Raw genomic sequence first — 15,489 nt, 5'->3', positions numbered from 1 at the left:
CAGCTGCCTGGGCTCTAAGCCCTGGAATTCTCAACAATTCTACACAATTATGAAACACACAAGAACAAACTGCAAAGTCTACACCAGGATAACTAGCATTCCACCTAGTAGATTCATTGAGACTGTATATTATTTTAATTAAACCCCTAAGGAACTAGGTGGAGACTAGGCAAATTTATTATAGTCAGCAAAAAAAATCTAACGTCACATCAGTCCAGTCTAGATTTTAATTAAACAGAGGAAAAAGGATGGCATGGTAACCCACTATACCCTTCACAAAACTGAACAATAAAAGTGTCATTGTCTTCAAGCTCACGTAACAGCCTGAGCCTTGAGAATAGGAAGGTCCTTCACACTGTTAAAGGTTAATATTTAGCTGTTTTATAGACATTTTATAATAGTCAAAGCTCTGCGGTCTCCCAACCACTATCTGAGATAATGCTATGTCCAACCATCTGTTCCTTTAGAAGGAGCACTTGTCCTCCACTCAGTACATTTCCATAAAGACAACTGAGAGATCAATAACACACTACATAAGGAATCACTGGTACACCTCCCCCCTTCGTTGACACACTACATTGGTGCTCCAACTCACTACAGCACCTCTCTACCCTTGAATAATTCTTTGAAGGACTTCTAGTGGTGATGTGATTTGGCATGGACATTTGCAAAGGCTTTTTGTATTCCAGGCCACTGAATTGCTAGTTTTCACAAGTAACTACCTTTCCTGATGTTTACATGAGTGTACAAATCATAGCAAAGATGCTTACTCAATGAAAAAGAGGTAATTCCCACAGATCAGAGCACAGCCAGCATAAAAACAGTACTCAGAATACTCAGCATGATGTAGTCTCAACCGTGTTTCTACCCACTTGGCTGAATGCCATCTCCGTTAGTATGGATTAGCAGTCAAACTCAGACATGGGGGCGTGCACCAGGGAGATGCTATCCCTAAGGCAGATTTTGAGTGCTGTTAGCATTTTGGGAGCTGATGTGAAAGTTCTTACTGTCACTCTGACACAGACCCAGCAAAGATTTATAGGAGTGGAGGAAACCTTAACTGTGCATGACCAGTGAATTACTGAGCTGGGGGCCACTGTGGAATACCTTGCTGAGGAGGAAAAACTAGGGTAGCTACTAAATTGAATGACCTGGAAAGAGTAGAGGATACAACTTGCAGGTATTTGGCATACCAGAAGGATCAGAGGGTCATGATACAAGCTTTTTCAGGAAACTATTTTAAGAACTTAGACATATCAACCAAGTATGGTCCTTAACATTCGGAAAGAACAGATCTTTACCTCAGAGACCTAAACCAAACCATGTCATTATCTTTAGAACATTTAATTTCAGAATGTAGGAACTGTTTAATGGATAATCCAGATCTAAAGGTATTTCAAAGAGTTCCAATTCATCAGGCCTTACCTACAGTATTATTAGCTCATCATAAATTGTGTAACACCATTAAGCCAGTAAAATCAGATAAACAGGATTGTGTGCAAATGCTGTACTAAGACGGACAGCTAGAATTCAATTAAAATATTCAAAATTACAATGGTCAGATTAATGACCGAGTAGGCAGTAAATGTACATGCTTCTGGGGTAAGAGATTTAAATGAGCCAACACAGGCACCAAACTCGATAAAACAAACAGTCACCTTCTATTACTCCTACGTTCAACTCTGCACAACTGCAAGAATGTACAATTATTGTAGGCAACTCTATGCGAACATATTAGAGATTTCTGAAAACCCCAGAAAGGGGAGGGTGGGGGCGGTTATTATTTGTCAGGTTGGGTAAGCCCCCACCCCTCAATTTTCTCCTCTTCTCTCTTGAACACGTGACTTTAGTGTGAGCCAGTGCTTTCAAGTATTTATTGTGATTTTCATTGCCAATGCAGACATAAGAATTAAAAAGTTCCACTGTTGGCCATTTTCTGAGCCTTGCAATTCATATGGCGTACCTTATATATGGTAACATACACCATATTTGTGCGGATGTCAGGCTGAATATCTTTGGATCCTGTGGATTGTTCTGTGGACATTGGATACCCTCCAGTACCTAGTCAAAGTGGTCATAACAGTGATTATAGGAAGACTATTGGTGTATTACATCCAAGCTGAATCCTGTACTTACCAGATGTCCACACACATGTATTTTCCAGCAGGGACCCTGGCTGATTTATTCCTTTTCTAGCCTAGGGAGCAGAGTTAAACTGTAGTGCCCTATTTCTAATACAATAGCAAAATACGGCGGATGCTGGAAATCCAAAATAACAACAGAAAACGCTGGAAATACTCAGCAGGCCAGGCAGCATCCGTGGAGAGAGAAACAGAGTTAACGTTTCAGGTCGAAGACCTTTCGTCAGAACTGGAAAAAAGCAGGAAATGGAATAGATTTTAAAGCAAGTTTAGGGGCTGGGAAAAGGGGGGGGGGTGAAAGAACAAAAGGGAAGGTCTGTGATAGGATAGAAAGCAGGAGAGATTAAGAGACATTGAGAGATACTCAAGGCAAGAGGAGGTGGTAATGGGACAGGTTAAGGAATAAAGGATGGCTCTAGATGAAGTGTGAATTGCGCTGGCAGAATGAAGGACAGCTGCCACGTGGGAGAGAAGAAAAAAAAGGCCTAACAAAAAGTGTGGATAAAAAACCTGTCCCATTACCACCTCCTCTTGCCTTGAATATCTCTTAATGTCTCTCAATGTCTCTTAATCTCTCCTGCTTTCTATCCTATCACTGACCTTCCCTTTTGTTCTTTCATCCCCCCTCCCTTTTCCCAGCCCCTAAACTAGCTTTAAAATCTGTTCCAGTTCCTGCTTGTTTCCAGTTCTGACGAAAGGTCTTCGACCTGAAACGTTAACTCTGTTTCTCTCTCCACGGATGCTGCCTGGCCTGCTGAGTTTTTCCAGCGTTTTCTGTTTATGCCCTATTTCTAACCTTGGCTGAGATCAAATAACTAGGAACATAGGAATAGGCCATTCAGCCCCTCGAGCCTGTTTACAGCTCAAACGGTCAAGGTGAAAATTACCCCCAATATAACCATTTCTATTCAAACTCATTGCTATTATTAACATATAAAACCACAAGAAGTGACTTAAAAGAGATGTTTATTGCATTCAATGTGGTAATAAGTGATACAACTAGAGTGTGCAATTAGAGTTTAGCAATAATAGCTACCAAGTATGATTGAACACCCCAAGCACCACCCTACATCCAATGTATTTTTTGTTTATATTACTATAAGTGTTCAGGAAAGCATTTTAATATGATCCAATAACATGCTTCATCTCAGTCTTTATTATATTTACGTGGCGTTTAGAACACTTTCTATCCCCATGCAAGTTAGACCACACTGAGGCATGCAAAATCTCTTCTGCACTAAGGCACGTTTAGTGAGATTACGAATACATGATCAAAAGTTCATTAATTCAAAAGTGGAGTGGCATGATTTTAATGCGCTTGTTAATCTCATTAGAGGGAGTTGACAGAAGGACAGTGCATTCATGTTCTTCTGAAATTTGTAATACATGCACTTTGATAGAAGGGGCAAAGGATTTATAGAATGAAGTTAGATATCAGTAATAAATGGCATATCCAAACTATGATCTTGGGCCACATGTGGCCCTGAAGCTATGACAATCTGTCTCACAAAACAATTCCGTTTCTATTTGCACTCATATTGCTTGCTCATTTGTTTGCCCTGTTTCAATTTCGTAGGCATGTAGATTTAGAAACCGCTTACTGGTGAATAAATACTTAATCGGAACACCAAATTTGTTAGTATTGGCAGCTTCAGATCTATGCAGATCAATGGGAACATTGATTGAAGGTAATTGTACCCCACGTGGCTTCACGATATGTCACTAGACACTCCACTCGATCTAGAGAACTTTTCATCAAACATTGCCAAAAAACGCTTCCTGAATTCAACAAAAATGCACACATATTCAAACACAAATACACAAAAAAAAACAAAATCTAACAATTAACCTCCATTTCTTCAGTTCATTTGTAGTCAATTTCAATACACAAATATATAGTTGAAAGATCCAGCTTTGCAACAAATACAGTGCCACAATCTGACAATTAGTTCAAAAATAGTTGTAAAAAGTTATTCTTTTAGCTGTTCAATTCTACCATGAGGTAACCTCTCATTTGTCTATGTAGCGACACCATCAATAAAGTCCACATGCTCGGTGTTCAAATACTTTCGCATTTAGTGCACCTGTGGAATAAAATAAATATATTACAATATCACACACACATACTTTTCCATCTTAGGTAGATGTGACACTACTATTTACATTAAGAAATGGTTTCATAGCTGCCAGTCAACCTCTTGTGCTACACAAAGTGCTTACTATTCATGTGCAAGTCTAGGCATGAGTGTTGCCAAATTATTTGACTGCAGAAGAAGCATCACTGCTGAGCCCACCTGACATCCACACAAGAACTTCCACTTTTTTTTTGGGGGGGGGGGGGGGGGGGGGGCGCGCTGGATCAGGGAGCTTATTTTTCCATGCCAATGCAGTGGTGCTGAGGCCAATGGTAGCATCCCCATTTCCCCCCAGTTGAAATCAGGTAATTCAGTACAGATAGCAGCTTGAATGTATGGCTCAGCTATTCATTGGATGAGCTTGTCATTTACATTTTTAATTTAAAAAATGTTTTTACTTTGGATGTGTCATCTAGCATGCAATATATTGCAATATGCAAAAACATATATGTAAATAGAATCTAAAAACCTTATGAGTCACCATAACAGCCTCTTATGACCAGAAGATGAACCCATGATGTACATCAGAATGAGTGTTTTCAAATGCACTGATTAAAAGCAAATCATATTTTGTTATTGATCTGGCTTTAATTAGGTCATGTGAGTATATCCTTAAAACAACCACATCCTTTAAAACACTTCTTCATAGATCAAATTACACAGTATCTGACAACATATGTTACTGAAGGAAAGCACCAAATTGTCATGTCAGACTTTAGGATTATCATCAACCATAAAAACTCCCAAAGCAAGACAATCCTGAAAAAAATGCCCCACAAAAAGGTTTTAAAAAATCCTGTCAGCTGTACCTCCTTTTCTCCTGAAGGTGATGACCAATGTTGGGATAAGGTTCCCTCTGAATTTTGCGGAAGTAGTTAATCTTTATGCATTAGTCTAGACAATGGGATAATACTGCTGAGTCCAATCCTATTCTCACATGATGTTCATACATACGTACTATCCAGCAAAGGTCATGTGACAACAATCAGGAGCAAGAAGCTTAGCTGATACCTCCCCTCCCGAGCCCAGGGGTACTTAAACCACCCCTCCCGAGCCCAGGGGTACTTAAACCAATGTAGTAGCCCTAATGCCATTCTGGTTGTGATCACCAACTAAGCTATAGCTTACAAAAGGGTGCTGAACAAGCTGGTAAAGCAACTACAATGTGATAACAGAATCCACAGGCATATCAGTAGAAAAATCACCATCTGTGGACTGTACATTCACTTTCCCAGTAATCAACTGCAGACGATCTAATATATATTAAAAATGGTGTGTGGTTGCAACATTCTAATGGTACTGAGTGTAGCTCAGTGAGGGTTACATTAAAGAAAGAATGTCCCAAAGTGCTTTACAGTCAATGAAGTACATTTGAAGTGTAGTCGCTGTTGTAATGAAATGTGGCTCATTAAATTAAATCGGACTCTGAACTAACGTTCTATGACTGTCAATTGACTTATGTTATTTGAACTTTCACTGCAACTCCTAACATTCGCTACTGTGTGGCTTTGCACCAATGCGATTGCTGGAGCATAGCGCACATCGTGATAAAGATGACTTTCATCCCTTTTATGCTGTCCATCCCAGCCACAAAAATAATTAATGAACCCCACTTTAACCTAGTGTTGCCAACTGACATAGTCGAATCATGGAGCCACTCCGCTTCAACCTGAAAGCCCTGTTGAACTTCGTTCCCACTGCCCTGTCTAATTTTACCCACAAGTATTCCCAACCTCAATCCAAAGACTTGCATGCCTCTTTGCCCAACTGCAAACTTCTCGCATCACCTCTCCCAAACTTTGCTGCAACAGCATGCACAAACTGCAGCTCAACCATTGTTATGTACCTCTGACAGAAACCCAGCTACAATTCTACCATCAGCAGTCCTATTGTACGGGCCCGTTACCCTGGCAGAGCCTTGGCCCAACAGCCATTGCAAACTTCGGTTGATGCCTCCCCTGCACTTTAGCACAACAGTTTACCAGAAGAACAGCTTGATGACATTAGTTAGAATTCCCCCCAGTTTAGCATCTCTTTGGTCATTTGAGCTCCATCTCAACTTAGCCACTGTTAGTATATGTTCCCCTACACTAAGCATTGTTTTCCACATCCAATCAGCCTTTCCCCTACCTTACCAGTCCAGCACTCAACATTAACATTTTGGTTGTTTGAACCACCCCCCCCCTCAACTAAGCAGGTTTTTGAAAGAGTTCCCTTCGGAGCTACATTTTCCAAATCCTGACCAGCCTTTCACCAACTTTCCAAATCCCAGGTCAAAGGGTTAACGGTGGATAGGCAATGGCAAACATTCAAAGACCGCATGGATGAACTACAGAATTTGTTCATCCCAGTTTGGCATAAAAATAAAACAAAAAAGGTGACTCAACCGTGGCTAACGAGGGAAATTAGGGATAGCATAAGATCCAAGGAAAGGACATATAAATTGGCCAGAAAAAGCAGTAATCCAGAGGATTAGGAGCAGTTTAGGATTCAACAAAGGAGGACAAAGGGATTAATTAAGAAAGGGAAAATAGAATATGAGAGTAAGCTTTCAGGGAACATAAAAACTCTGACTGTAAAAGCTTTTAGATATGTGAAGAGAAAAAGATTGGTGAAGTCAAGCATAGGTCCCTTGCAGTCAGAATCAGGGGAATTTATAATGGGGAACAAAGAAATGGCTGACCAACTAAATACATATTTTGGTTCTGTCTTCACAAAGGAGGACACAAATAACCTCCCAGAGATGTCGGGGAACATAGGGTCTGATGAAAGGGAGGAACTGAAAGAAATCAATATTTGTAGGGAAATGGTGTTGGGGAAATTGATGGGATTGAAGGCCGATAAATCCCCAGGGCCTGATAATCTACATCCTAGGGTACTTAAGGAAGTGGCCCTAGAAATAGTAGATGCATTGCTGATCATCTTCCAACATTCGATGGAATCTGGAACAGTACCCGTGGATTGGAGGGTAGCTAATGTTACCCCACTATTCAAAAAAGGTGGTAGAGAGAAAACGGGGAATTACAGACCAGTAAGCCTGACATTGGTAGTGGGGAAAATGCTAGAATCCATTATAAAAGATGTAACAGCAGAGCACTTGGAAAACAGTGACAGGATCGGACAAAGTCAACATGGATTTACAAAAGGTAAATCGTGCTTGACTAATCTACTGGAATTTTTTGAGGATGTAACTAGTAAAATAGATAAGGGAGAACCAGTGGAGGTGGTGTATTTGGACTTTCAGAAGGCTTTCGATAAGGTCCCACATAAGAGATTAGCGTGTAAAGTTAAGGCACATGGGATTGGGGGCAAGGTATTGACTTGGATAGAGAACTGGTTGGCAGATAGAAAGCAAAGAGTTGGAATAAACGGGTCTTTTTCAGAGTGGCAGGCAGTGACTAGTGGGGTACCGCAGGGATCGGTCCTTGGACCCCAGCTATTCACAATATATATTAATGATCTAGACAAGGGAACCAGATGTAATATCTCCAAATTTGCAGACGACACAAAGCTGGGTGGGCGTATGTGCTGTGAGGAGTGATGCGCTATTAATTACTCATAAAAGACAGAGAGTTAGGAGAGTAACTAAAAGGCTTTTATTAACAAAGAACAGAGCATGCCTCTCGTGGTTGACTGGTTTCCAAGAAGGCAGGGGGCTGCAGAGCAGTCACCTTTATACCTGGGCATGTGGGTGGAGCCAGGGGCGGAGCCAGCTGAGGCATGCATAGATACCACCGTGTGCAACAACAACGGTGAACAACAATAACAGTGGTTTACCACATTCACCCCTTGTTTAAAATTGAGTCCGGCGGGGTGAAGTGTACTAAAGGTTCGTGTAAGTGAGTCTATCAGGTGGCCTTGTATGCCGTCCTGATCGTCGTGGTGGCGGCGGTGATGGTGCAGCATCCAACGTTGAATCTGGCGTCTCATTGAGTGGTTGGGTGGTCAATGACTGGTCCTGGGGCTGCGGCATGCCGTCTACAGGGGTTGGGTTGTGGGTAGTGGTGGATGGCAATGGTAGTGTTTCAGGGGCACCCGAAGGTGCGAGGTCTCGTATGGAAACTATGTCCTCCCGCCCGTCCGGGTACGCCACGTAAGCATACTGGGGGTTGGCGTGGAGGAGGCTCACCCTCTCGACCAGGGGGTCCGTTTTATGGGACCTCACGTGCTTCCGCAGTAGGACGGGTCCTGGAGACGTCAGCCATGTCAGTAGCGAGGTCCCCGATGTGGACTTCCTGGGGAAAGTGAACATTTTTTCATGGGGGGTGGCATTGGTGGTCGTACAAAGCAGTGACCGAATGGAGTGGAGCGCCGCAGGGAGGACCTCCTGCCAGCGAGAGGTCGGAAGGCCCTTAGATTTTAAGTTTAAGAGGACGGCCTTCCAAACCGTCGCGTTCTCTCTTTCCACCTGGCCGTTCCCCCGGGGGTTGTAGCTGGTGGTTCTGCTTGTAGCAATACCTCTCGTGAGCAGGGACGGAGTTCGTCGCTCATAAAGGATGAGCCCCGGTCGCTATGGATATAGCTAGGGAAGCCGAACAAGGCGAAAAGGTCATTCAGACATTTAATGACCGTGGTGCTGGTCATGTCTGGGCAAGGGATGGCAAACGGGAAACGGGAGTACTCATCAATTATGTTGAGGAAGTACACGTTGCGGTCAGAGGAGGGGAGGGGCCCTTTAAAATTGACGCTCAGGCGCTCGAAGGGGCGAGTGGCCTTGATCAGGCTTGCTCTGTCTGGCCTATAAAAATGCGGTTTGCACTCGGCACAGATTTGGCAGTTCCTGGTCATGGTCCTGACCTCCTCGATGGCGTAGGGCAGGTTACGGGATTTGATAAAATGGAAGAACCTGGTGACTCCCGGGTGGCAGAGGTCATTGTGGAGGGTCTGCAGTCTATCAACCTGCGCGTTGGCGCATGTACCACGTGATAGGGCATCTGGGGGCTCATTGAGTTTCCCGGGCCGGTACAAGATATCGTAATTGTAGGTGGAGAGTTCAATTCTCCACCTCGAAGATCTTGTCGTTCTTGATTTTGCCCCTCTGCTTATTGTTAAACATGAAAGCTACTGAACGCTGGTCAGTGAGCAGGGTAAATCGTTTTCCGGCCAGGTAATGCCTCCAATGTCGCACCGCTTCCACAATGGCCTGGGCCTCCTTTTCGACAGAGGAGTGTCGAATCTCGGGGCCCTGGAGGGTCCTTGAGAAAAAGGCCACGGGTCTCCCCGCCTGGTTAAGGGTTGCAGCTAGGGCGAAGTCGGATGCGTCGCTCTCCACTTGGAAAGGGATGGACTCATCCACTGCGTGCATTGTGGCCTTCGCAATATCTCTTTTTATGAGAGTGAAGGCTGCACATGCCTCTGCTGTCAGGGGAAAGGAGGTGGACTTGATGAGGGGTCTGGCTTTGTCCGCATAGTTGGGTACCCACTGAGCATAGTAAGAGAAAAACCCTAGGCATCTCTTCAGTGCTTTTTGGCAGTGGGGGAGGGGGAGCTCCATAAGGGGGCGCATTCTGTCGGGGTCGGGGCCGATGACTCCGTTCTCCACTACGCAGCCAAGAATGGCGAGGCGCGTGGTGCGAAACATACATTTGTCCTTGTTGTATGTTAGATTCAGCCGCTGGGCCGTACGGAGGAATTTCTCTAGGTTAACGTCATGGTCCTGCTGGTCGTGGCCGCAGATGGTGACGTTGTCTAGATAGGGGAAGGTGGCCTGCAGCGCGTTCTGGTCAACCATTCGGTCCATCTCCCTTTGGAAGACCGAAACCCCGTTGGTGACGCCGAAGGGGACTCGGAGGAAGTGGTAGAGACGACCGTCAGCTTCAAAAGCTGTGTACTGGCGGTCCTCAGCCCTGATGGGGAGCTGGTGGTATGCCGACTTCAGATCAATCGTCGAGAACACCCGGTATTGTGCTATCTGATTGACCATGTCAGATATGCGGGGGAGTGGGTATGCATCTAACTGGGTGTAGCGATTGATCGTCTGGCTGTAGTCAATAACTAGGCGCTGTTTTTCGCCAGTCTTCACTACCACCACTTGTGCTCGCCATGGGCTAGTGCTACCCTCAATAATCCCTTCCTTCAGGAGTCTTGCTACTTCGGATTTAATGAAGCTCCTATCCCCGGCACTGTACCGCCTGCTTTTGGTAGCGATGGGCTTACAGTCGCGGGTGAGGCTAGCGAACAAGGGGGGGGGGGGGGGGGGGAGACTTTAAGCGTGGAGAGGCTGCAAATGGTGCGTGGCGGGCGATTTAAAAGCTGCTGGCTGCAGACTGTGAGTGGGGGGAGGGGTCCGCGTACGCTAATGTGACACTTTTAAGGTGGCACTGAAAATCCAACCCCAGTAGAACGGCAGTGCAGAGATGGGGCAGGACAAGAAGTTTAAAATGTTTGTATTCTGTGCCCCTTACTGAAAGGGTCACTACACAGTAGCCACCGACGTCTGCTGAATGGGATTTGGAAGCCATAGAGATCCGATGGCGCGTTGGCAGGACCGGGAGAGAGTAACTGCGCACCGTGTCGGGGTGGATAAAGCTCTACGTGCTCCCACTGTCGAAAAGGCAGGTAGTGGCGCAGCCGTTTACCGTAATGTCCATCATGGACCTGGACAGTTGGTGAGGGAGAGATTGGTCCAGCGTCACGGAGGCCAGCGTATGGTCGAGCGAGTCGCTGTGGTCGTCAGACGAGGCGGTGGTTGAGTCCGGGTCACCCACGATTGGAGTTGGAGGCGTCCAAGATGGCGGACAAAATGGCTGCGCCCATGATCCCGATCCCCACGCGGCTGGAGGTGTCCAAGATGGCGGACAAGATGGCTGTCCCCACGGTTCACACGCGGCGCTGCTGGCGTTAGCGGTTTTACCTTTGCAGGCGCTGACGTAGTGTCCTTTCTTCCCGCAGCCAGAGCAGGTAGCGTTGTTCGCCGGGCAGCGTGCTCTGGGGTGTTTTGCCTGGCCACAAAAGTAACATTTCGGGCCCTTGGACATCGCTGCAGCAGTTGGTGCCGGGGGTGGCGGTCCCATGACCCAAGGTTGCGGCGTCCACGGTGCGGAGCGGTTCGGGGAGAATGCGTCCATATTCCGGTGGGCCGCGTCTAGCGAGAGCGCGAGGGACACTGCCTTCTTCAGGTCGATTTCGCCCTTCTCCAGCAGTCTCTGCCGGGAGTAGTCGGACTTGAGGCCCGCAACGAAAGCATCTCGGATAAGTCCCTCCGTGTGTGTCGCGGCCGATACCTCTTTACAATCGCAGGCTCGGCCGAGTATCTGTAGTGCCCGTAGGAATGCCTCCGATTCCCCGGACTGCCGTTTGCGGGATCTCGGGAGGTGTCTGGCATAAACCGTATTTACCGGGCGTGTGTATTGTCCTTTTAGCAGATCGATAGCCGCCGCGTAGGTAGTCGCATCCTGGATGAGCGTGTAGACTTGGTGGCCCACCTTGGAGGCCAGGATTTTTAGTTTGTTTCCATCTAGTGTCACGGCTGAGGCTTCCAGGTAAGCTTCGAAGCAACGCAGCCATTGTGCGAATTTGGTAGACGAACCCGCCTCTTGAGGGTCTAGGTCCAGGCATGTTGGTCTGAGGGCATGCAGCAGCGCCTGCTGCTCAGCGTTTGGTGCCGTCATTTGCTGCAGCGCCTGCTGCTCAGCGTTTGGTGCCGACATTTTGTTTTTTTTTGTTAATAAAATTGATGCGCTATTAATTACTCATAAAAGACGGAGAGTTAGGAGAGTAACTAAAAGGCTTTTAGTAACAAAGAACAGAGCATGCCTCTCGTGGTTGACTGGTTTCCAAGAAGGCAGGGGGCTGCAGAGCAGTCACCTTTATACCTGGGCATGTGGGTGGAGCCAGGGGCGGAGCCAGCTGAGGCATGCATAGATACAACCGTGTGCAACAACAACAACAACGGTGAACAACAATAACAGTGGTTTACCACAAGGAGGATGCCGAGAAACTACAGGATGATTTGGACAGGTTGGGTGATTGGGCAGAAGCTGGGCAGAAGCAATATAACGTGGATAAATGTGAGGTTATCCACTTTGGTGTCAAAAACAGGAAGGCAGATTATCTGAATGGCAATAGATTGGGAGAAGGGGGAAGTGCAACGAGACCTGGGTGTCCTTGTGCACCAGTCGCTGAAGTTAAGCATGCAGGTGCAGCAGGCGGTTAAGAAGGCAAATGGTATGTTGGCCTTCATAGCGAGAGGGTTTGAGTACAGGAACAAGGATGTCTTGCTGCAGTTGTACAGGGCCTTGGTGAGACCACATCTTGAGTATTGTGTGCAGTTTTGGTCGCCTTATCTGAGGAAGGATATTCTTGCCATGGAAGGAGTTCAGAGAAGATTCACCAGGCTGATACCTGGGATGGCAGGAATGACGTATGAGGAGAGATTGGGTCAATTGGGCTTGTACTCGCTGGAGTTTAGAAGAATGAGAGGGGATCTCATTGAAACTTATAAAATTCTGGCAGGACTGGACAGACTAGATGCAGGGAGGATGTTCCCGATGGCGGGGGAGTCCAGAACCAGGGGTCACAGTCTAAGCATAAGGGGTAGGCCTTTTAGGACAGAAATTAGGAGGAATTTCTACACCCAGAGAGTGGTGAACCTGTGTAATTCTCTACCACAGAAGGCAGTAGAGGCCAATTAATTAAATATATTCAAGAAGGAGTTGGATATATTTCTTAAGGTTAAAGGGATCAAGGGGTATGGGGAGAAAGCAGGGACCGGGTACTGAACTTGGATGATCAGCCATGATCGCATTGAATGGCGGAGCAGGCTCGAGGGGCCGAATGGCCTACTCCTGCTCCTATCTTCTATGTTCCATCACAACCAAGCATTTTTCCTCCCTCCGCCTGTCCCACCTCTCACTCTCTATGCCGTCTTTCCATCTCCCCCACTCCATTCTATCCCCTCTGTCGCTCCCCGCAGCTCCCTCTTCTCCCTTTCCCCTCGCAACTCACCCTCTTCCCCTCCCTATGTCCTTTCCATCCTTCCGCTCTTCCCCTTTTCCTCCTCCACTTCCACTCCCCATTCCCCCTCCCTCCTCCTGCCACCCATTCCTCCCCCTCCCCTAAGCATCCTCTTCCTCCCCTGATCCCTCCCCCTCCATCTCCTTCCTACCCATTCCTCTCCTCCTACCCCAGCTCTTCTCCTCTTCCCTCTTCCTCAACTTCTCCCTCCTACGACCCCACCCCTTCTCCTCCTCTCTTCACCTCTTCTCTACCTCCACCATCTGCCCTCCCATCTAAACGCCCCTCATTTTCCTCCACTTTCTCCCACCCTACTCCTTCCCAGCCCCCCTCTCCAGCTCCATCAATTTGCTGATTATTGGGCGGAGGCCAATAGGGGCGGTAATTGGTCGGGTTGGTTTTGCTTCATTTTTTTGTGGATACCTGAGCAATTTTCCACATTGTCAGGAAGATGCCAGTCTCATAGCTGCATTGGAATAGTTTGGCTAGGAGGGTCAAGTCAATATTTCCTGCATTAAGGCATAGTATATTCAATAATTTAAAAATGGTAGATATTGCAGCAACAAACAAAGGATGATCAAGTATCTCTACAGATAGATATTGATGCAACTTTTTTTTCCTATCCTTGTGGATTCTTTTAGAGTAGAAATTAGGAAACTTTGATTCACCTGCATCTTGGTTGCCAATGTTTGGTTCAAAGCACACTGCCGGTGTCAGAAGTGGAGACACGGTTCCCATTTTGTTTGCTTGCTTTCTCAGCTGAAGGTTCATTACTATCCTAAAAAATTGAGATATAAAAATGAAATAAAGTTGAAAGACAAGCATAACAAGCTGCTTAAAATTTTTTCCAGTGTGTAGTATTACCATGAAAGGGGTTGGTAGGGAAGTGATCCCAAAGATAAGAAGTTTTGGTAGCAATGTGATCCAAAACATGAATAGTATTGGAGAAAATGTCAAAATTAGGAGAATAAACATTTCCAAAGTTTTAAAGCATTTCATGTATAGCAATATATTGCCTAATAATTAATTGTTGACCTAAATAAAAAAATGTGGGCAAGGTTTCAAGGCCTTATTCTGAACTTTGTATAATGGCAATAAACCCCTTGATATCATTTTATAATAACTCACCCACATCTATTATTCTCTATGTGTATCTGTTTTCCAAAGAGAAAATAATTGAAAATAGAGACTGACACTTGGTGGTGTGGCAGTTAGTGATGACACAATAGAGCGACAGATCCAGAAGGGAGAGCAACGGGAAGCTTACATAAGGGAAGAAAAGTCTTGAATTTATATAGTGCTTTTCATGATCTCAGGGCATCCCAGAATACTTTACTTTTTGAAATATTTAATATACTGTATTCGCCGCTCACGATGCGGTCTCTTCTACATTGGGAAGGCCAAACGCAGATTGGGCGACCGCTTTACGGAACACCTCTGTGCCATCAGCAATCGTGATCCTGAGCTTCCAGTCGCCTGCCATTTTAATTCTCCGCCTCACTCCCACTCACACCTCTGTCCTCGGCCTCCTACACTGTTCCAATGAAGCTCAATGTAAGCTCAAGGAACAGCACCTCATCTTTCGATTAGGCACGTTGGGACTAAACATTGAGTTCAACAATTTCATATCATGACCACTGCCCCCATTTTATCGGACAGCAGCTGTTGGTAATGATTCTACTATTCCCAGTTACACCTCCTCTAAACCCATCTTTTGTTTCTTTACTTGTCCCATTATCATCCCCTTTTGTCTTGCACCATCATCCCTTTTGTCATTTAATCTCTCCTGCCTTCCACCCGATCACAGACCTTCCTTTTTGTTCTTTCCTCCCCCTCCCTTTCCCTGCCTCTGTACTTGCTTAAAACCTGTTACTTCTCTAACTTTTTCCAGTTCTGATGTAAGTTCATCGACCTGAAACATTAACTTTGTTTTTCTCTCCACAGATGCTGCCTGATCTGCTGAGTATTCCCAGCATTTTCTGTTTTATTTCACATTTCCAGTATTTTGCTTTTGTATTAAATACTTTTGAAGTGTAGTCATTGTTGTAATGTAGGAAACGCAGCACCAAATTGCATACATCAAACTCCCACAAATATGATAATGACTAGATAATCTGTTTTAATGATGTTGGTTGACATGCAATGACAAACTGAAACACTAAAACACCAATTAACACAGACATCTTAACTGTATAATAATTCTCTACATTGTTAAATGCTTAAATGAGATGGATATGAAGGATGTTGCAGTACAAAAT

At 45.4% G+C, this 15,489-nt stretch overlaps 1 protein-coding gene across 4 annotated transcripts in view; it reads right to left on the bottom strand.

Moving 5' to 3' along the window:
• Positions 1-3,090: 3,090 nt before the first annotated feature.
• LOC147106278 (small integral membrane protein 29-like) overlaps positions 3,091-15,489 on the bottom strand; it is an 88,158-nt gene continuing 75,759 nt past the window's right edge. For all 4 annotated transcript variants that reach the window (XM_086009254.1, XM_086009257.1, XM_086009255.1 and 1 more), the window contains 2 exons: positions 13,900-14,009; positions 3,091-4,225 (listed from right to left, as the gene is read on the bottom strand). In XM_086009254.1, the coding sequence (XP_085865380.1) occupies positions 13,926-14,009 (84 nt within the window). In that variant the 3' untranslated portion in view covers positions 3,091-4,225; positions 13,900-13,925. The remainder of the gene's footprint in view (positions 4,226-13,899; positions 14,010-15,489) is intronic.

Source organism: Somniosus microcephalus, chromosome 16 (assembly GCF_052327205.1).
Source record: "Somniosus microcephalus isolate GS21.2 chromosome 16, FLI_Smic_1.0, whole genome shotgun sequence".
Classification (NCBI taxonomy): Eukaryota; Metazoa; Chordata; class Chondrichthyes; order Squaliformes; family Somniosidae; genus Somniosus; species Somniosus microcephalus.
Note: the sequence above shows the minus strand (reverse complement) of the source record. Positions and strands in the feature narration are given on the sequence as shown.